The sequence below is a fragment of the Naumovozyma castellii genome, chromosome 8, assembly GCF_000237345.1.
Source record: "Naumovozyma castellii chromosome 8, complete genome".
NCBI classification, from domain to species: Eukaryota; Fungi; Ascomycota; class Saccharomycetes; order Saccharomycetales; family Saccharomycetaceae; genus Naumovozyma; species Naumovozyma castellii.
Genome location: NC_016498.1, coordinates 604,802 through 624,826, shown reverse-complemented (window position 1 = coordinate 624,826; position 20,025 = coordinate 604,802). Strand labels below are relative to the sequence as shown.

The 20,025-nt window shown below is 37.1% G+C and overlaps 10 protein-coding genes across 10 annotated transcripts; 4 read left to right on the top strand and 6 right to left on the bottom strand.

Annotated features, from left to right (window-relative positions):
* Window positions 1-298: 298 nt before the first annotated feature.
* On the bottom strand, window positions 299-3,214 carry LHS1 (Hsp70 family chaperone LHS1; the record flags this gene model as incomplete). The annotated part of the gene is made up of 1 exon (XM_003677933.1): window positions 299-3,214. The coding sequence occupies one exon, from the start codon at window positions 3,212-3,214 to the stop codon at window positions 299-301; it is 2,916 nt and encodes a 971-aa protein (XP_003677981.1).
* Window positions 3,215-3,446: 232 nt separating this feature from the next.
* On the top strand, window positions 3,447-4,979 carry MUD2 (Mud2p; the record flags this gene model as incomplete). The annotated part of the gene is made up of 1 exon (XM_003677932.1): window positions 3,447-4,979. The coding sequence occupies one exon, from the start codon at window positions 3,447-3,449 to the stop codon at window positions 4,977-4,979; it is 1,533 nt and encodes a 510-aa protein (XP_003677980.1).
* Window positions 4,980-5,178: 199 nt separating this feature from the next.
* Window positions 5,179-6,534, top strand: AAN1 (Aan1p; the record flags this gene model as incomplete). Its single annotated transcript, XM_003677931.1, has 1 exon — window positions 5,179-6,534. The coding sequence occupies one exon, from the start codon at window positions 5,179-5,181 to the stop codon at window positions 6,532-6,534; it is 1,356 nt and encodes a 451-aa protein (XP_003677979.1).
* A 148-nt stretch (window positions 6,535-6,682) lies between these two features.
* PSG1 (Psg1p) lies at window positions 6,683-7,852 on the bottom strand (the record flags this gene model as incomplete). Its single annotated transcript, XM_003677930.1, has 1 exon — window positions 6,683-7,852. One exon carries the CDS (start codon window positions 7,850-7,852, stop codon window positions 6,683-6,685), a length of 1,170 nt encoding a protein of 389 aa, XP_003677978.1.
* A 232-nt stretch (window positions 7,853-8,084) lies between these two features.
* SEN15 (Sen15p) lies at window positions 8,085-8,474 on the top strand (the record flags this gene model as incomplete). Its single annotated transcript, XM_003677929.1, has 1 exon — window positions 8,085-8,474. One exon carries the CDS (start codon window positions 8,085-8,087, stop codon window positions 8,472-8,474), a length of 390 nt encoding a protein of 129 aa, XP_003677977.1.
* Window positions 8,475-8,656: 182 nt separating this feature from the next.
* On the bottom strand, window positions 8,657-10,852 carry DHR2 (RNA helicase; the record flags this gene model as incomplete). The annotated part of the gene is made up of 1 exon (XM_003677928.1): window positions 8,657-10,852. One exon carries the CDS (start codon window positions 10,850-10,852, stop codon window positions 8,657-8,659), a length of 2,196 nt encoding a protein of 731 aa, XP_003677976.1.
* Window positions 10,853-11,151: 299 nt separating this feature from the next.
* SMY1 (Smy1p) lies at window positions 11,152-13,134 on the bottom strand (the record flags this gene model as incomplete). The annotated part of the gene is made up of 1 exon (XM_003677927.1): window positions 11,152-13,134. The coding sequence occupies one exon, from the start codon at window positions 13,132-13,134 to the stop codon at window positions 11,152-11,154; it is 1,983 nt and encodes a 660-aa protein (XP_003677975.1).
* A 224-nt stretch (window positions 13,135-13,358) lies between these two features.
* Window positions 13,359-14,555, bottom strand: VMA5 (H(+)-transporting V1 sector ATPase subunit C; the record flags this gene model as incomplete). The annotated part of the gene is made up of 1 exon (XM_003677926.1): window positions 13,359-14,555. One exon carries the CDS (start codon window positions 14,553-14,555, stop codon window positions 13,359-13,361), a length of 1,197 nt encoding a protein of 398 aa, XP_003677974.1.
* Window positions 14,556-14,798: 243 nt separating this feature from the next.
* Window positions 14,799-15,683, bottom strand: NCAS0H03160 (uncharacterized protein; the record flags this gene model as incomplete). Its single annotated transcript, XM_003677925.1, has 1 exon — window positions 14,799-15,683. One exon carries the CDS (start codon window positions 15,681-15,683, stop codon window positions 14,799-14,801), a length of 885 nt encoding a protein of 294 aa, XP_003677973.1.
* Window positions 15,684-16,406: 723 nt separating this feature from the next.
* NUP100 (FG-nucleoporin NUP100) lies at window positions 16,407-19,628 on the top strand (the record flags this gene model as incomplete). The annotated part of the gene is made up of 1 exon (XM_003677924.1): window positions 16,407-19,628. One exon carries the CDS (start codon window positions 16,407-16,409, stop codon window positions 19,626-19,628), a length of 3,222 nt encoding a protein of 1,073 aa, XP_003677972.1.
* Between the last annotated feature and the right edge of the window lie 397 nt (window positions 19,629-20,025).

Here is a 20,025-nt window from a genome sequence, read left to right as displayed (position 1 = left end):
TTTAAGTCTTGGAGTTAAGATCGAAGAAGTCCAGTAGTGTGACTTTTCCGAACTATTGTGAAATGCTTGTGTTAAAATATTGTTATGAATCAGCAGCTGCTTATATTTTCTTGAATCAAAAAGTGGCGCATACAAATGGAAAAAAAAAAATAGACGTGGGGTATGCCAAAAGTGATAAGAATTTAACCAAAATATAAGCTATCTTTGTTTTCTATTGCATTTCTATAAACTCAGTCTATTTAAATATCATTGCAAATATATGTATATAGCTGTGTGGCGATAAACCAGACAATGTTCTTCACAACTCATCATGTGAAGGGGCAGATGTACTGGAAGATTTATTCATCGAGCTCTTGTTCTTGGATGATCTCGTTCTCTTTTTCTGTTTCTGTTTTTGCTTTAATTTTTGTTTTCTAGATTTCTTCCCCTTAGAAGATGTGGCACTTTCTGAGGATGATGCGGATGATCTGTTTGATTGCGTCGTTGTTGTTACTGTTGACGCTGATGTTGTCGAATTGGTTTGGGAGGTTCTGGATGTGGTGCTATTCAAAGTTGTCGCTTCTGAAATAACTGGCTCAGAGAGAGACTGAGTTGAGGTTGCATTCAATGACTTTGCCTTTTCTAGACTGCTCTTTGCTTTTGCCTCCTTTCTCCTCTGAGCACGTAGTTTTCTTTGATAGAGAGCATTTACCTCATTGTAACGGTATTGGTTGGAAGTATATAATGTAACGATTTGCTTCCCTATATTTTCGTAGACAGCGTCAAATGCTAACTTTAGTTCGTATAGTTCTTCACGTTCAATGTCTTCAAATGAATCAGAATCCAGAAGATCACTTATCAATTGAACTGTTTCATTGAACTTAGTGAACGTCTTATTCCATTCTGAACTTGCTCTCGACATTGAAGTAGGTAAAGTCACGTTAACATATGCTTCTCTGACATCAAACATTTCAGGAGGAATAATTGCTTCTAAGTTCTTCAAATTTTCTTCAACAGTTTTGTACTGGATCAAAGTAGCGTTATATATCGAAGAAGCCTTTTCCATTAATTCTTCAAATTGTTCTTCGTCTAATGGCTCTTTTGAGGTCTTTAAATACATTTCAATCTTATTCTTCAAATCATCAATTTCGCGTGTCATTTCTTCCACAGCAGTCTTTACTGCATGATCAGAATCTTCTTCCAACCACTCCAAGTATTTTGATACTAAAGCCACCAATTTTTCAACTTGTGCCTTGGGACCATTAGAGATGACTTCATCCTCGTCAAGAAAATTCCGGGCACTATACAAGCTGCTCTCTAATAAGTTCTTGGACTCTTGTAAATCAAATCTTTGTTGGTCCTTTTCCTCAAGATCCCTTATGAATTTTCTAATTTGGTATTTTTCCGTGCCATTTAGATGGGTAATTCCTACATCTTGATAAGTAATTGGCAAATTAGTGGTTGGGTTATAATTTTTCAAAACCTTTGGCTTATCATCTGAGCCTTGCTTAGTTCCATTTTTCTTAGATCCAAACAATTTACCCATTAGGCCTTCAGCTTCCTCTTCATCACCAAGTTGCTTTACACAGACAGCTTCAATTTTATCAAGAGCAAAAACTCTGTTGACAGAAAGAGAAAAGGTAGCATTATAAACAACACCAAATTGACATTTCTTTGAAGTGTACTGTTTTTCGATTGACTCCGTGGCGATACTAGCATTACCAAATAGTAAATCATTTTCATAAAGATCAATACTGAAAGGTTGTTCTACCGTTGTTGAATTGAATTCAATTGTTTTGATCTGAGGATATACATCCCCTTTAGAAAAGATTGTCTTTCGATCACCATCAGAAGATATCTTAATACCATAGTTGGAAATTGAACGTTCAATGATATTTAAAGGTTTGGTCTTGAATGCATCGAATAATTTAATACCTCTGAGAACAGCACCATTGACTGAAGCTTCATCAGCATTAATATTTTTAGCAATCTTTACCTCACCTAAAAATTTTATCAACTCTTGTTGAACAAGAGGAACACGAGTGGATCCACCATGAAGGATGATAGATGCAACATCTTTCAAGTCAATATGTGATCCATCTTCCCAAAATTGCTCGTCGAGTGCTTCTTGAATTGGTTCAATAAATTGTGTTACATGATCTTGCATGTAGTCTTCTAGTTCTTGTCTTGACACGGAGGTCTTAAAATCAATATCATCAATTAATGATTCAATGGTTACTGAAGCGTCATTGTTTGCACTTAGGATCAATTTAGTTTTTTCTGCAATTTGATTTATCTTTGCAATAGCCTTAGCATTAGCATGTAATTCATCAGTTCTTATCTTTGGGTGTTTGCTCAAAAACTTATTTTCAATTAAGCTTGCCACAGCCATATTGAAGCTCGAGCCCCCAATCTTTGCTGTGTAACCGTACCCACCCAATTCAATCTTCAAAGGTTCTGATTCGTTAGATGATCTAACGAAGGAAAATAGAGATGCTTCAGTTGATCCGCTCCCCATATCGTAAATTATGTTATACTGTGGCACATCAAATTCAAGATCTCTTTGTTTCAATGCATAATCAATGGCAATGGAAATACCTCCATTAACTAAAACAGTTCCTTGCACACCAGAGACCAAATCTCCAACATTTTCCAACGCCTTTCTCTGGTGTTGGTCAAAGAAATCTGGAACAGTGATAGCCATTTTATCAACGTAATCAACAGTTCTTGCGTCCTTCTCATTTAACATGCCATTCCCTCTACAAACTATTTCTTGCAAGTTCATAGCGATAACTTCCTCAATTGGATACTCAGTCCCTTCAATGTTAAATGCCAACGTATTTCTCTCGGTCGTTGTAATATTAAGACCTGGGTGTTCCTTCAAATAGGTCAACACAACGTCTTCATCATCCAAAGATTTACCCAGTAGAGGTTTCAAATGAAGTAATGTATCCTTTGGGAACCTAGTGGCTAGAGATCCCACTGCAGCACCGTAAACTCTCTCTATGCCTCCATCGGGTAGTTTCTTAATAGTGAGTCCGGAGATATCTTTCCTCTTGGCCTCTGGGGTAAGGACAATTTCAAGAGGAGCCTGGGGTGATACTACCATGGCTTTGATGTGTTGCTGACCATAATCAATACCGATGACAGCTGCAGTTACAGCGGTCACAAATGAAAGTAGTAACACAACAAGAGATACGGGCGATAGCCTAGTTCTCGAGTAAAAAGGTTTCATGTCTGCGTCTAGTTTCCAATGAGGTTAACTACGTTTGCTTGCTATTCAAGCGATATATGTTCAGCTGTTGTTCTGATTCCTGTGGTGGTGAACTTCTGTATATAAATTTGTACGTGTTCAGAGAATGAAATTTCCGGGCCATTGAAAAATTTAAACGATGATTTAGATAATGCCAATATGGATGAGATAGAAAGGAACATAGAACATAGTCATTATAATAGAAAGTTGAGAAATGAGTAGCGAAGAAACTTTGGAAGAATTAAGATTGAAGATCATGGAGTCTATGGCCCAAAAGGGAGTACTTGGTAAGTTGCCAACAGAGGGGAAGGAGAAGAGTCCATCCACTCAGCAAGATATGAGTAGAAAGAGGGAACGAGGTACTGTTGAAGAACCAGATCGAAGAAATCCATACATTAATAGGGAACATTCATCGGGCACAATGGATCCAAGGAATCCTAGAGACCAATATTCAAGAAGGCCCCAAAATCCAAGATATGACAATTCTAGGCAGAACTTAACAAGAAATTATGAACCTTCAAACACCTATGAGAGGAGGAATTACGATCGTAATTTCCAGTCTAATACTCAGTCAAATTATTACGAGGATCGTAATCGTAGATCAAATGGAGGCAGAGAGAGAGAAAGAGTAAGATATACAAGAACTAACCATACTCAGTCGAAGGATTACAATAATAAAAGTAAATGGAATAATAGACGGGTTCCACCTGGATCAGACACCGAAAGTAGCTTTCCACAGAAGAATTACAATTTAAGTGCATTAGATTGTCCTATTTATCCAAATATTGTTAAATCCAAGACTAGTTGTCAATTGATTATAAATAATTTGAAAAATAACGACGATACCGATGATTCCATTGGTCCTAAGAGAGTTCAGCTAAGAGAATACCTGGAGTCATTTGCCAAATCATTAGGTCCAAGCAACAAACTAAAAAGTTTTACAATCAGTCCCTTGGATGAAGACTATGTGGTAGTAGAATTTGACTCTGCAAAGACGACAACATTGGCACTCAGCTGCCGTTCCTTTTTTAACAAGAAAATTGGGCTGTTAAGGGCAGAATGGTCTAGACCCAATGATTATGTTGAACCTGTTGATAATTTGGAAAAATTTTGTGGCGCCAACGTGATTGCGTTGGAAGAGTTGGATGGACTCCAGGTCAAGGATGTTGATGCGAAGGTTAAGTCCTTAATAGAACCCCTACATGTATCGGATTACACGGTACAGCCATTAGTTTATAAGGAAACACATGAGGGATCTGAAGAAACGACGATCTTCACAGGGGTAGTCGTTCTTGTGTTTAACGAAATGGTCCCAATAGAAAGCCTGTCTGTGAAATATTTCAGACCAAACGTGGGAAAATTATCTCAAACGACAGCATCATTCACTTTCCAGCAGATTTCCAAATTGGTCACTGAGCAAAAGCATCCAGATTCCTCAGTATTGGTACTACTGAACTGTGTAGATCCCTTAGACTTGAAAAACCTTCAATTTGCAGACGAAATTGAAACAACATTGAAAAATACAATTGAAAATGTGGAAGAAGTCAAACTAGTTAGACCAGGGATTGATTACAGATTAACCTTTGATCATCTCGAAGATGGGGTAGGGAACGTCTACGCCAAATTCAAATCACCCGAGGTCGCCAAGGAGGCAATGAGACAGTTATCCGACTCCCAATTTAATGACAGGACACTACTATGCGCGTTCATCGACGAGGAGGATTATAAGAAGGTTGGTATCTTGTAGTAACTGTATAATTCGCATAAATATATAATTTCAGTCAAATAATCGGACATCGCTTTGGAAAATTGAAATTTCCACCACAATAATTAATTTTTCACTTTTGTTCAAATTGAAGAGGTTTAAACAATATAGCCCTTAACGTGAGATAATTCTGTGAGTGCAGAAGATCTTGGAACGAAAGTCTGTGTTTTAATCAGAACCAATGGACATGAAAGGTGTGCAACAGTCTTTCCAAGAAACAGATTTCGATGGTCCGGAAGTGAAGAATATCGAACATCCATTGAAGGCTCGTAAGGGGAGAAATCACATGGCAGACCAACGAAGTCGAAGGAGGAGAAGACGTCCCAAATTTAATATGATGAAAGAGTTGAATTTTGAAGGCAGTAACTATATCACAATTACATCCATGGAATACATCAATAGCAAATACGGCCTCAAGAAAAGTCAATACATAGAAAAATTTATTAGATGTATCCACAAGAAAATTAATTATGATGTTAGCAAAATTAGTGATCATTTTGTTGAAAATTTGAGCCCATGGATGAAAGTAAAGCTTTTTCTATTGTTGGTAACGTTATCCGAACGAGGTGGCCCAGACTATTGGTCTGATAAAAAAGAGGATGATGTTAATACTGCCGCCAAGGATAAATCACCATCATCTATCTTACAGGATTCCTTGCCCAAAGCTGAAGATAAATCTGACAAGATATCAGATATTATCTCTAATTTGAAAAGTGAGGCTGATAAAACCAATAAAGAAAATAGAGTGTTCACATTAAATGAACTGATAATGAAGCAAAATATTAATCAAGATTTTAATGAAATAACCTATGATGAAAATTACGTTTTTTCATCAATTTGGGCTAACTTTATGGAGGGATTGATAAACCATTATTTGGAGAGAGTGATAGTTCCGAATTCAGAACTAAAAGTTTGCCAACAATTATACAAGCCTATGATGAAAATCATATCGTTATACAATGAATATAATGAGCTAATGGAAAAAAGTGAAAAAAATGGTTTTCTACCGTCACCATCAGATAATAAAAACGATACAGAAGAAAAAATGTCACCTGCTATAACCGATTCAGAGCATGATGATATTGTTGCTCGAGAACGATTACAAAGAGCACAGAATTTATTGTGGCAAGCTCGTGAAGATATTCCAAAAACAATCAGCAAAGAATTGACTTTGTTGTCTGAGATGTACTCAACATTATCAGCAGATGAGCAAGATTATGAACTGGATGAATTTGTTTGTTGTGCAGAAGAATACATAGAATTGAAATTTTTACCCAGTCTTATTAGTTTATTGTTTTCAAATTGTGGATCTACAAACTTTTGGAAGATTATGCTCGTCCTCGAACCTTTTTTCTACTATATAGAAGATATTAATGATGAGGATGAAGATGGTCCCAGTGATAATGAAACAGACTATTGTCCTAAGGATGATGGTGAGACTAATGAGCTTAATGAAAAAGCACAACTTAAACCTGATCCAAGAGTAATTACTCTTGAGAAGATATGTGAAGTGGCGGCGAAACAAAAATGGATTTAGGGTTAGTCAAAACATCAATGCTTCTGTTCTCCACTCCTATCTTCGTGCACGTATAGATTACATAAACTAGCATATAGTGTATTGTTGTTTAATAATGATTTTTAACTTCAAATGTTATTTATTCTACAAATAAATATAATATTATAATCTAGTGTTGCTTACTTGGCTTTTTGAAACTTGGTAGTTCATCGTATTTATGGTTCTTCATCTTCTTGAAACGTTTCATATCCGAAATCTTACCTAAAACACGATGTTTCTTGCCCAATGTGGCTTTAGTAACATCAGAAAAGTCTCTATAACGACCATTCACATGTAGGAAGAAGTAAAGGAAAACCACAACGACAACGACAATTGTTGGGATAGTAATTGCCACATAGTACCATTTCTCATCACTAATACCAGCATCAATAAGGGCCCATTCTTCTTTAGTAGTCTTACCCACTTTAGAACCCATCATTATATATAATAGGACACCATTCAATAATGGGTTAAATTCATCATCTGGAACATTGAAAGGTTGGACAGAAACAACAACTCTACGTTCATATTGGCCTTGTAACCAATCTTCATCAATTTCAATTGGGTAAATACCATCAGCGTTTTTAACCCATTCAGATGAGAAAAATGTTGCTGGAATATCTCTCTTATGGTAGCCCTTTTCGCTGGCTTTTTCCTTCACATAGGATAAATGAATACGAACTTTATCGACAACCTCACCTGAATGTTCATCTTCCAAGAATCTAGTATACCAAGAAACGAAATAAGTCTTACCGACTTTCCACATGGAGTTTTCACGAGGTGTACAAAATGGCTCACTTGGAATATCTTTAGCTACCCCCTTATAAAAATAACGATCTGGAGTACATCTAATAATAGGATTTAAGGAAATATAAGTATCATCTTCATCAACATATACTTCTTCTTCATGTACATCGTTAGGATCCATATTATGAGCTTTCAAATCCTCAAATGAATAAGTCATCACACTTAAAGTTTTGAAATACGTTGAATATTCTGGTCTACCCTTCTTTGTACGACCATTTTTCAATTCTGGCTTAATAGTTTGAGGAGTACCGTCTTTCTTTAATGAGACCCAAGGTTCTAATGGATCAGGAGTGGGAGCAGGTCTGCCGGAGAAAGTGACACCGGCAATAACAGTAGGAGTCACTATTTCCACTTGGCTTTCATAGATTGTACGGATCCATGGTTTCACTTCTTCCGATGTTGTCTCTTTAACCTTGGGACGATGGACTTTCTTATAGGCAACTGCCTCCTGACTCAGGAAAAGAAGACCAACAACGTATAACGCAAATTTCATTGTACCGTATCAACCGAACAATTTTCGATATGTTCTGGTTCGATTGTTAATCACTATGCTCTGATATTTCGAAAATATGTCATGGTAGCATCTTTCTTTTATTTGATCCAAACAGTTTATCCGAGTGAAAAAAAAAAAAGCGTGTAAAATTCAAAAATAAAAGAGCTCATCGGAAAGACTAAGTATGTACGTACGTGGCTTAGTCTATTACAGAGGGTGAGTCGGATCGTTAATGGAAGTTCTTCACAAAAGACACGAACTGGAGGAACTGGTGAAGAACAATCTATTACATTTCCAGCTATGGTCAAACGTTCAGGTTCAGAATGAGTACATACCCTGGAAGGGAATGGAACTTAGATTGCTTACCGGGAAGCCTTCACAAAAGCTGTCCAATGATGACGAGAATCTGGGGACAGATGGAACATTAATGACTGAGTACATTTTACCGATTAATATGTCCCAATATAAGACAGAATTCATAACGATTCAATGTCTAGACATGATTTTTGAAAAACTATGTCCGGAATATGTTAAACGGTTAGTTTTAGCTATTGTAAGCGACGATGGAACTACAGTATTCTATTTTGCATACAAAGGAATACATAAACCAAAAAGAAATTGAAATATATAAACGTCTTTCAATTATTTCAACTTTGGAGCTTACGAGGACTTCCCAAGAGTGTTCTTCCTATTTGTTTTGGCGATTTATATATACAATCTATCAGTGTTAGAATATACATACAAAAATCTATAAATTAACTATCGATGTGTGTATCTCAATCGGCAATTTATTGGGAATTGTTCTTAACCACTCACTTTTTGCTTTGCAACAGCTGTACCGTTAGTAACAACTTCTTGCAGCCACGAGAGCTCAATTCGACTCACATTTCTTGCATACCCTTTCGTTGTAAAGACATATTCAGTGTACATTATCCCAGGACAATTTTTATTTAGGAATAGCATTGAAGATGGATGGACACTAATCGTTTCACCAGTGGAAACGGTTCTATATGACCTATCAGGCATTCCAATAGCAGTGTTTTTGGTAAACCCAGTCAAGAAACACTTTAAGATGGCTGCAAGTTCATCACAATCTTCCCCAATTTTTCTAGAAGATTCATTGAGATCATAACCTATGTTAGGATCATTTTTTGAAAACAAACGTTTGCAATACATCATTAATTGTTCTCTAACCTTAAGTACATTCTTAAACCCTCTATAGGAAACGCATAATTCTTTACACCAGTCATGTCGCTCTGTGGCAGAGGTAGAACTCTTTTCTAAATCATAGAAATAAATATCAAATAATTCCTTCATCATTACTAAATCACCATATTTTTTACCTGCATTGCACAAGGTAAAACGTCGTTCATTTACCTCATCTCTTTCCTCTGGTTGTGGATTCAATAATAAATTCTCAACACTTAAACAGGACACAATGTCAATAACAGCGGATAAGCATCCACTTTCACTCGCTTTGATCAAAACACTACTCATGTGAGGTTGAATTGGTAACAATGCCATTTGTTCACCTCTATTTGTTATTCTACCTGAATCGTTCAATGCACCCAGTTGATATAATTCTTGAAGCCCCATAATTAACGCATCTCTACCTGGATTTTCAAACCAAGTCCAATTGACAATATCTTGTATACCATATCTTTTCAGCATTAGTACGGGAGACGTTACATCACTTCTAGCGATTTCTGGTTCCGTTTCCAACGGTAGTTGCTTATAATCATTTTCACGATATAATCTGAAGGATTTACCTTCACTTTCTCTACCAGCACGACCGCTTCTTTGCATAGCACTTGCTTGAGATATAGGAACTGTCAGTAAGGTAGCTAATCCCAATTGATGTCTCCAAACTTTAACTTTTCTTAGGCCAGAATCTACAACAAACTTAACACCTGAAATAGTAACAGATGTTTCAGCAATGTTGGTACTGAAAACAACCTTTCTCTTAAACCCTTTCACTTGTGAGAAAACTAACGCTTGTTGCGAAGGAGACAATGCAGCATATAATGGGTAGGCTATCATCAATGGAACTTTCGTCTCTTTTGATATGATTTCACTTATTTTATTTAATATTACAACGGCTTTATCAATTTCCTCTTGACCTGGCAAGAAACATAGTATATCACCCATTTCTTCACCTTGATTGATCTGGACACAGCATCTTATTATACTGTCCACAATATCATCTGATGGAGCCTTCAAATAATATTGAGTGACATCAAACTTTCTCCCTTCCACAAATAATATTGGAGCATCGTCAAAAAATTGGCTAAATTTCTCAGCTTGTAATGTAGCTGACATAACAACAATTTTCAAATCCGGTCTTGGACCATTAATCAAAGACTTTAAAAATCCAAGGATTAAATCTGTCAACACGGTTCTTTCGTGCGCTTCGTCGATAACAACAACGTTGTACTCTTTTAATTCTCTGTTCATCATTAGTTCCCTTAGTAACATACCATCAGTCAAATATTTTAACCTTGTCCGAGTACTTGTAGTGTTATCAAATCTAACAGAGTAACCAACAGTATCACCAATATTACATCCATGTTCTTGAGCCACACGTGTGGCTAAATTAATAGCAGCCACACGACGAGGTTGTGTCACTGCAATAGATCCATGCTTCCTCTCCTTTACCAGCCAATCTAATAAAAATTGTGGTATTTGAGTAGATTTACCAGAACCAGTCTCACCGATCAAAATAGTGACAGGATTGGTTGTTAAATATTTCATGATCTCATTTTTATTTTGATACACTGGTAAAGTCGACCGCGTTTTTAAAAGTTGAGAAGCTTTCTCCCTTAAACGATATTTGTCTATATGCTTATCAATTATGGGACCCTCTTCATCGTCTTGATTTTGATCATTGGATTCTGGAAATTTTATTACCTTTCTTTCCCTCTTCTGAGTTCTCATAAATGGATGTGGTCTCTTAGAGCCTTCTTCTCTTGCACGTTTCCCTTTTTGCAAATTGGCTTTCATTTTCCAACGACCTTTGGGTTTCTCTACTCAATATGCAATAAAATTATTACTCTTTATGAACTATTATATAATGAAGCCTCACTTGTCTTGCCTCATCTCATCGCTATCATGTAAATTAAAATTTCAATATTTTTTCAGATCGTGTCCAACGGAAGCAAAATAAACGGATAGCCGCTGAGAGTATAATGAACATTAATTCAAACTCAATTATTATATTCCGTTGAAGGAAAACATGCCTCTTAACGCTTTATAGAACTATGCTAAATATATATATACATAACTTTATCTTAAACTAAAAATCATGGAGAATGTTCAGGGACTATTGTACTCTCAGACACCACTCTAACAGAATGCAGGTTTATTCCGCGCTTAATAGGGCGTGCTGTATGAGAATCTTGAGAGGTGGTTGATGTTATTGTTGCCGTAGATGCTTTTCTCACACTCCAAGATGTGTTTGCATTCAAATTTGAGTTCGAATTGGACGTGGATGATGATGAGGTTTTGGAAGATGTCTTAAATAATGAATGATTTTGTGGGCTATTTGAATCTACCTTTGTAGCAAGTTTAGATGGCAAATGCTTTGGAGATTTACCGGGAGACGATGATTGTACATTATGATTTTGTAGGTCTTTTAGTATTTTCTCAAGATGTGTTATTCTTTCCTTTCTTGAATTAGAAACTTTCCGCAGGTTTTCAAATTCAATTTGTAAAGATGCATTTGCAGTTAATAATTCCTCCAATTCCTTTTCTTGATTTTGAATCTGTTTCAATAAGGTACTATTCATTGTTTCAAAGACATCTTCCTTTGATGAATTAGCATCTATTTGTTTCTTTAATTTTCTATTGATGTGCTTCCCATTATCCACAGATAATTGTAAATTAGCGACATCTTCACATGTAGACATTAATTTTTTCAATAACTCATCATGCTCGTTCATTTCATTTTTATTTGATGAAGAAGGGTTTGCAAGAGACATTGTGCCTAAAATTTGTTGTAATGATTCCAACTGTAATTTTAGTTTTGAGTTTTCTTGAAGGGCATTCTCCAATGAATTGGAGGTAGAATTTGTTGTCGAATCATTTTCAGTTTTCAATGTTTTAATTTCAGTTTGTAACAAATTAATCTTGGCTAAATAATTTTGTTCTTTAACATTCATATCTTGTACCAGCAAATCCATTTTCCTCTTTGCATTTAAACCAATCTTGTTCATAGTTGGATAGTTTTTAATTAGTTTTGCCTTTGCACCTAGTTTCACGGCGTCCTCATATCCACCTGTGTTACCATCTATTGCTACAACCAAAGTCATCTTTGTATCTCCACCTAAATAATCCATCAATATTTTGTTTAATGAAGAATCCTTAAAATGGGAGGAATTTGTGGATTGTTCCTCCGGTAAAGTTTTAATTAAATTTTGCAACAAATATATCATTTGATTAAATTTCTTAATATCATCAGAAGAAAGCTTGGATGCATTCTGTTTCGTTAATAAATCTGACCCACAAAGGTCAATGAAAGTGATGGAACTACACCGAGTAACATCATCCTTTCTATCTATGCATTGTACTTCAAATCGTACAAATATTTGCGATTTTGAATGATGTAGTGGTGAAATATTCTTATACCCATTCTTGAGAGTATCTTTAATTTCAATAGGAGAAGTTACATGAATCTGATGTAGGTCTCGTATGTGATCGCCATGAACGTGAACTTTTAAAGGTTTACCATTGTTTAATAATAAATCATAGACCTTATCTATATACAGTTCCCACATTGATATTGAACATAAAGTTTTCAAATTGTCTTCACATTGAGGAAATAATAGTCGATCTGCAATATGGTTAATCAGTCCGTCATTGGTGGAATCTGGATCACCGAATAAAGCATGTGATTTCCCACTTGATGTGGGGCCATAAGTCATTATTGTAGTGTTATATCCCTTAGAAATATCGTCAATGAGGTTATCTGTTATACTGTCATAGAATTCCGTCTCTTTGGAATCCACATCGAATATGGAATCGAATTGGTATTCATTGTTGGATACAACGATATTGGATTCCTTTATGTTTAAATGTTTTGGTTTTATTTTAGTGTTATTAGCAATGTTTGGTTTCACTTTCAGCAGAGTACGTATTGTTACAGGTTCAATATATTGTTGTTGCTTTTGTTGTTGTTGTGTTTTCTGATGATGGTTACGGGGTGTTTGAGACGGTATTGTTCTCATGGATGAGGAATTCTTGGAAGAGGAAGACGATGCAAACGAAGAAGCAAATCCCCAATTCATTGTTACTCAGCTGATATTGTGGATCTGTTGTTATCTTAGCCTGGCAATTTCAATTTGTTTCATGAAATGGGTTGGTTACTTGATTTTGTAGTGCTATGTTTTTCAGGAAAGCACCGCTTTCACATAAGGCCAGAAAAACAAAAAAGATCAGTAGGATAGTTTTTTATTAATGGAGTATATAACTATTTATTTATTTATTTATTTATTTATAATGGTTTTAGGTTTTAGAGAGAGATGGTGTAAATGACAAAAGGTTCGTAATCTGCATCGATCAAATTGGCGTATTGATTCAATGAAGTGTCTTTACTATCAATCTTCCCCTTTTTATCTTTAGTGAAGGCATTACCACCCAAGAAACCAAATGCATCAATCAATTCAGATTTACATTTAGTTATCAATTTTGGTGGCACAGCAATGATTTTTGTATTGAAATGTGGTGGTAACCCATAACGTAAGACAGATTCCACGTAAATACGTAGAGCCTTTATATGGAACCAATTAATAAAGACATCGACGTAAGCGGTCTTTGCCAATCTTACTAATTGAACACGCAAAGATTGTTCCAATGATGCTGCAGAGTCATGTTCTTTCTTTAATTGATCAATTAATTCTTCAGAATAATTGAATTCACGAGGAATAAATTTTTTCTCTCTTGCTGTACTAATGAAATCGTTAACGTTTTTCTTGAACAGATGAACGTTGTAGAGGATGTATTCCGAATCCTGAGAAATGATACCAGCACTACCAGGCACCACGTTAGCGGATAGTGATTCATAACTTTTTTCAAAATCATGTTTTAAATTTTTGGGGACAGCAATTAATACAGTAGTTAAATGATCTGAATTCAAGACGAAATCTTCTGGTTTAACAATGTCATGTAGGGACCTTACAGATAAATCCCCAGTTTTCTTTCTTTCAGCAGCAGCCAGATTGGTCTTTGCAGTGTTATAATTGGTGAATGTGGCTCTCACGTCAGCGTCTAATTGAGAAGATTCATTGGAGATCAATTGAATTAATTCTTTGATTGATTTATCCAGTTTAAATTTTCTTGTTTGCCATTGGAAATTTTCCAAATATTGTGGCACTGGGACGTTATTTATGGGTAATGTCTTGTAAGCGCTTGTAGATGATTCGCTTAACCCATTCAATATTTCAATAATCTTGGCGATGGACGTTGCAATTTGAGTATCGATCTTGGATAATTCTTCAGATTCCACGATGAGACTATCCAGAGAACCGACTTTAAATTCTGGTAACTGGAAATTGGATACGAGACCCTTACCGTTAATCAATCTTTGATGTAGCCAAGTGTCCGTTTCCAAATCTGGTGAAGTTGCCGGTTTCACGTTCATTGGCAATGACAGTAAGACAAAGTCATTGGTGGAGTACAGAGTGCTGACTCTTGCGGTATTGGATGCCATTAATGGGGTAGGGAGGTTTTGACCGGCGGAATTGAATCTTCTATCTATTGCAGATTGGATTCATTGCAATGGCTGCTCTTGTTAGTATTTAATTATTTAGTTTAAGCAGCATATTGAGAATGGCCAAAATTGCGCCCGGGTAACCCGTTGTGTTTTTGAAATATTGTATTAGTTTATTGCTTTCGTTATTATGTAGATAAATTAATAAATAAATAAATAATTGCTGTGTTGTTTGAAAAGCCGTTACCATTTCATTCTCTTCAGTATCATAGGATTGGTATGAGGGCGTGGTTTCCTCACGTGTGCGCTTGCCTGCTCGTTTTGCTGTTGCTGTTGTTCTTGCCTGGACACATAAGTTCCCGCTTTGACATATATCTGGATATCCTTATTGTCGCCATGTTTGAAGCAACAACGGTTACCGTAGGGGCAGTACCCCAATTTCAACCAGTTATTACAATTTTTGGTTCTGAAATTATTGGCACGTTCTTTAATTTGTAATTCATCCAAACCATGAGCGAATTGACACTTACTCTCATACTTGCAATAACCCTTTACCGTGAAGGTTTCACATAATTCAGTCTTGTACAATTGTCTCGTTGGTGGTGGTGCAGTGGCCGTCGTCGTCGTCGTCTTCTGCTGCTGTTGTTGTGCTCTTAATCTCTTCCTTCTGCTGGGTTGTGGCGGAGTAGCAAGACTATCCAAGGATAACTTCTGTAAGTTTTCAATGGTCAATGGGAGCACTTCAGTGGTTGGATCATAAGTGGGGTGAATATCCACTTGCAAGGCGGTGTCATCGACTTTTCTGGTCAAGATGTGTGTCAAGAATGGGTTAGCAATGGGGGTCTTCTTGGGTAAGAAGGGGTCCACGACCTGCATCTCTGGCGAGGAGGCAGTAGTGTTACTGACATTAGCGTATTTGTAGTAGTTGTCGTCGTCATCCTCATCCATGAGCAGCGTCTTTTGGTAGAATTCGTCCAGTTCTTTCAATTTGGGGTCATTGAAGTAGTCATCAGTGTCAATGTCGTGTGTAGAAAAGACAGAAGACCTGCCGTTGGACGATTGAGCACCTGATAGTGGCTGGAAGGTGTAGTTCTGGTGGTAGTTTAGTGTAGCGGTGTTGAAGTTCATGTTGTGTTGTGTTGCGTTGCGTTCCCTATCGTATGGTTGGAGGAGGCAGAGCAAGAGCAAGGGCAAGAGCAAGGGAGATGGCCATATATATATATATGTGTGTGGTTCTGTGGAGACTCACGGACTCCAGGCATCGGTTGTGTTGTATGTAACCACTGGTACCAGATTCCCTGTCTTTGAAAAGAGGTGTGGTGGAAACGGGTGCGGTATTTGTTTGGCACCTGGTTATCCACGTTCATTGCCAGTGGTTACCGTTCTCACCCTTTATGGTTTCTGTATTCTGTGCACTACAGTACACTATCGTACAGCCACTACACTACACTATGTACATACGTAGGTGCTTGCAATGCTGGGATGCCCACTCCAGTTCCCTTGGTTCTGCGCTTGCCATCAACCAGGTGAGCGAACTGCTTTCTCCAGAACATACAAATTCGCATTCACTTGCCAACTATTCGTATGTGCATGGGACCCTCTGTAAACCGGTCTTACCCAATATATACACAAGAACTGAACCACCCCCAATTGCACACTAGTCTAATAAGATAGCACTTTTACTTGTTCTTATTACTGTGACACCCTTGCCGTATAACGCGACTCGTTTTCCCAAATCAAGAAAAAAAACTATGAGCGAGCATCTGGAATGTATGAATGGATGGATGGATAATAGCATAGCTTCTTTAAATTCAAGAAGAGACAAGAGCAAGAACAGTTGACGACCCAATCATGTTTGGATCTACTCGGCCTATGTTTGGAGGCGCAAACACCTCTCAACCGTTCGGTGGTGGTTCCACAGGTTCCTCCACTTTTGGTGCAAACAATAATCAACAGCAACAATCAAATGCATCTTCAGGATTCGGTGGGTTTGGTGCAACAAATAACAATGCAAATTCAATGTTCGGTAACAACAATCAAAATAGACCCACTTCTACGGGTGGATTATTTGGAGGAGGCCAACAACAACAGCAGAATAATTATCCCTTTGGAGCAACAAATAATGCAGGTACAAATACCTTTGGGATGAATAACAATGCAAATACCAATACTGGTGCACTTGGTAATACAAATGCGAACAACAATGCATCGCCCTTCGGGATGAATAAACCATCCACTGGGTTATTCGGACAAAATACTGCCTCCGCCACTAATAATAATACAGGTAGTAATATGTTTGGGCAACAATCAAATGCATTTGGCACTCAACAAAACGCTAATCCAACAAACACATTCGGGCAATCGAAATTGGGTAATACTTTTGGTTCGCAGCAACAGGCTGGTGGTGCCACCGGTGGTTTGTTCGGTCAACCAAATACAACCACTGGTGGAGGCTTATTTGGACAACAACAGAATAATAATACTTTTGGCCAGCAACAGCAGACAAATAGCCCCTTTGGACAGCCAAATACAAACCCTCTATCCAGCGGTAATTCAATGTTTGGCCAAAATACCAATGCTAATAATAATTCCATGTTTGGTCAAAATAATAATAATAATAATACCGCCAATACTACATCCATGTTCGGTAATAACAATAATTCAATGTTTGGGTCTCAAAATAAAGCCCCAGGAACTGGTATAGGTGGTGGTTTATTCGGACAACAAGCTCAAAACAACAACAACACTAATAATAATAATACCTCAACTGGACTATTCGGACAACAAAATAACACATCCAGTTTTGGACAGCAGCAAAATAACTCTCTATTTGGTAATAAACCTGCAGGAGGTTTGTTCGGACAGAATAATCAGCAGGCAACCTCAGGGTTTGGTGCCAACACTTCAGGTGGCATGTTCGGACAAAATAATATGACCCAAGGAAACAACTCGGGTGGGTTATTTGGTCAGACAAATAACCAACAACAGAATACTACCACTGGTGGTCTCTTTGGACAGAATGCAAATCAGCAAAATCAAGTAGGTGGTGCTGGTGCCGGTGGACTTTTTGGAAATAAGAATCCAGTGACAAGTGGTGGCGGTTTATTTGGACAGCAACAACAAAACAATGCCCTAAATCCAACGGGTACTTCTCAAGGTCTATTTGGACAAAACAACCAACAGCAACAATCTAGCAATGTTGGAGGTGGTCTGTTCGGAAATAAAAATACCGGAACCACCACTGGTGGTTTGTTTGGGGCTGCACCAACTTCTCAGCAACAACAACAACCTGGATTCGGCGCTACACCAAGCATTGGCGGCTTATCATCAACAACAGGAGGAGGGTTATTTGGCCAGAATAATACCAATGCTGCCAACACTACTAGTACAGGTTTATTTGGTGCTAACAATACTACTGCTAATAATAATCAAGCGAATACTGTAGGTGGAACAGGCTTATTTAATAACAACAATAATAACGCTAATGCTACTACGGCAGGAAATACATCGTTTACTCTAGGAGGGAATAATAATACAGCAGGATCAACTGGGGCAGGTGGACTCTTTGGAAACAGATTGAACTCTGGTTCAATGTTCAATGCACCTTCGACAAATACTGCACCAAAGGGAGGTCTGTTTAATAATGGAACTGCTACAACAAGTACGCTTGGTCAATCAAGCACTGGTGGTTTGTTTGGAAACAAGCCTGCCGGAACTCCAGGTACAACAACTAGCGGAACTGGTGGGCTATTTGGTGCTAAAAATACTACCACTACAGGTCTTGGTAATGCTGGTGCTACAACAACAGGTAACTCTACAGGGTTGTTTGATTCCAAGCCAGCTCAGGGAGGTTTCCAGTTGAATAATAATAATACTAATAACAATCAATCTCAACAAGTGGGAACAACTCCAAACGTATTGCAAAACCAACAAGTGGATAATAAACTATTTACCAAAATTGACCTTCCTGATTCAATTACGAAACCATCTGTTCCGACTGCAAATAAAATTAAAGCTGACGTGAAGATGAACGGTACTTTGTCAAGTGCTTATAGATCATCACCAAAACCTTTATTTGCAGCAAAGAGCGCCAAGAATGATTCTTTACTCAAATTTAATGGGAAATCGTCTACACAATCGACATCTTCTTCGCTTTCATCAGCAAATTCGTCTTCATCTAATGTATCGTTAATCTCATTTACGAACACAAATGAGGCTATGAAACTATTGAAATCGGAGAAGTCAACAACTCCATCGTTATTATTCAACCCTGATAGGAAATCATTTAAGCATTTAGTATTGAATAAGAAAAAATCGCCCCCCAAGGTGCAAGAAAGTAGTGGAAAAGAAGATGTCAAGAAAATTTCGTTCACCACACCTAAGGCAGCTGGTTCGAGTGAAAGCAGTGGTGATAATCAATTAAGTAATGGTGCTACTATTAGTGTAGAACAACAACCAAAGGGAGTTGATGATCATTTTGAAACCGATCTAACAACAAAACCGAAATTAGATAATAATGAATCCTTTTCAACCCCCGTCTCTATGAAAGCCACTTCAATTATTGAACCTTTACAATCTGAAAATACAACAGCTTTCATGGATAAGAAGCCATTGAAAAATGATATTTCTTTCTTGGATAACGGTTACTACATTTCACCTTCGCTCGAGACATTGGAATCAACATCGTTACTAGATTTACGTCATGTAAAGAATTTAGTAGTTGGTCGCAAGGATGTAGGGAAAGTAGAATTTTTAAAACCTGTTGATCTATCTAATGTAGCATTAAATTCCATTTGTGAAGGTATCATCGCATTTGAACCGGAAAGTTTTGTCGCATTTGGTAATTATTCTAATCCTCCCCAAATCGGTGAGGGACTCAATGTTAGTGCGAGAGTGACCCTTTACCACTGCTATGCAACTGATAAGGCCACCCGAAAACCAATAAAGGATTTCAATCACCCATTGGTTAAGAGATTTACTGCCAACTTGAAGAAAAGGGAAAACTCGTTTTTTGAAAATTATAATCCCTCTTCAGGTGAATATACCTTCATCTTGGATCAGATAACAGCTTAATTTTTTAAATGATTAAAAGAAGCATAAATGCATATACAACATATATATATATATATATAGATACTGTTCATATAGCACATAGATATTTTGTTTTGTAATATAGTTCTAAGGCACCAAACTGGACATGACTTTTCACAGAGTATGGAAGAAGCTTAAATGTTTGGTCGGTTGTGAACACAATCATTGTACAGAAGTTTTGCCAAACAGTTAGATTAAAAAAATAGTGTAATAAGAGATCGAAAATATAGTAATTCAAACTATACCAGGCGTTAGTGGTTTTTTCTTGGTTTTCCCCTTGACGAAAAAAAAGAATTAATTATGGAGCTATAAATAAAAGCTATTTTTTCCCTCCATTTTCAGAGCTTCTGTAGACGTGTCTTGGATTTATCTATTGTTC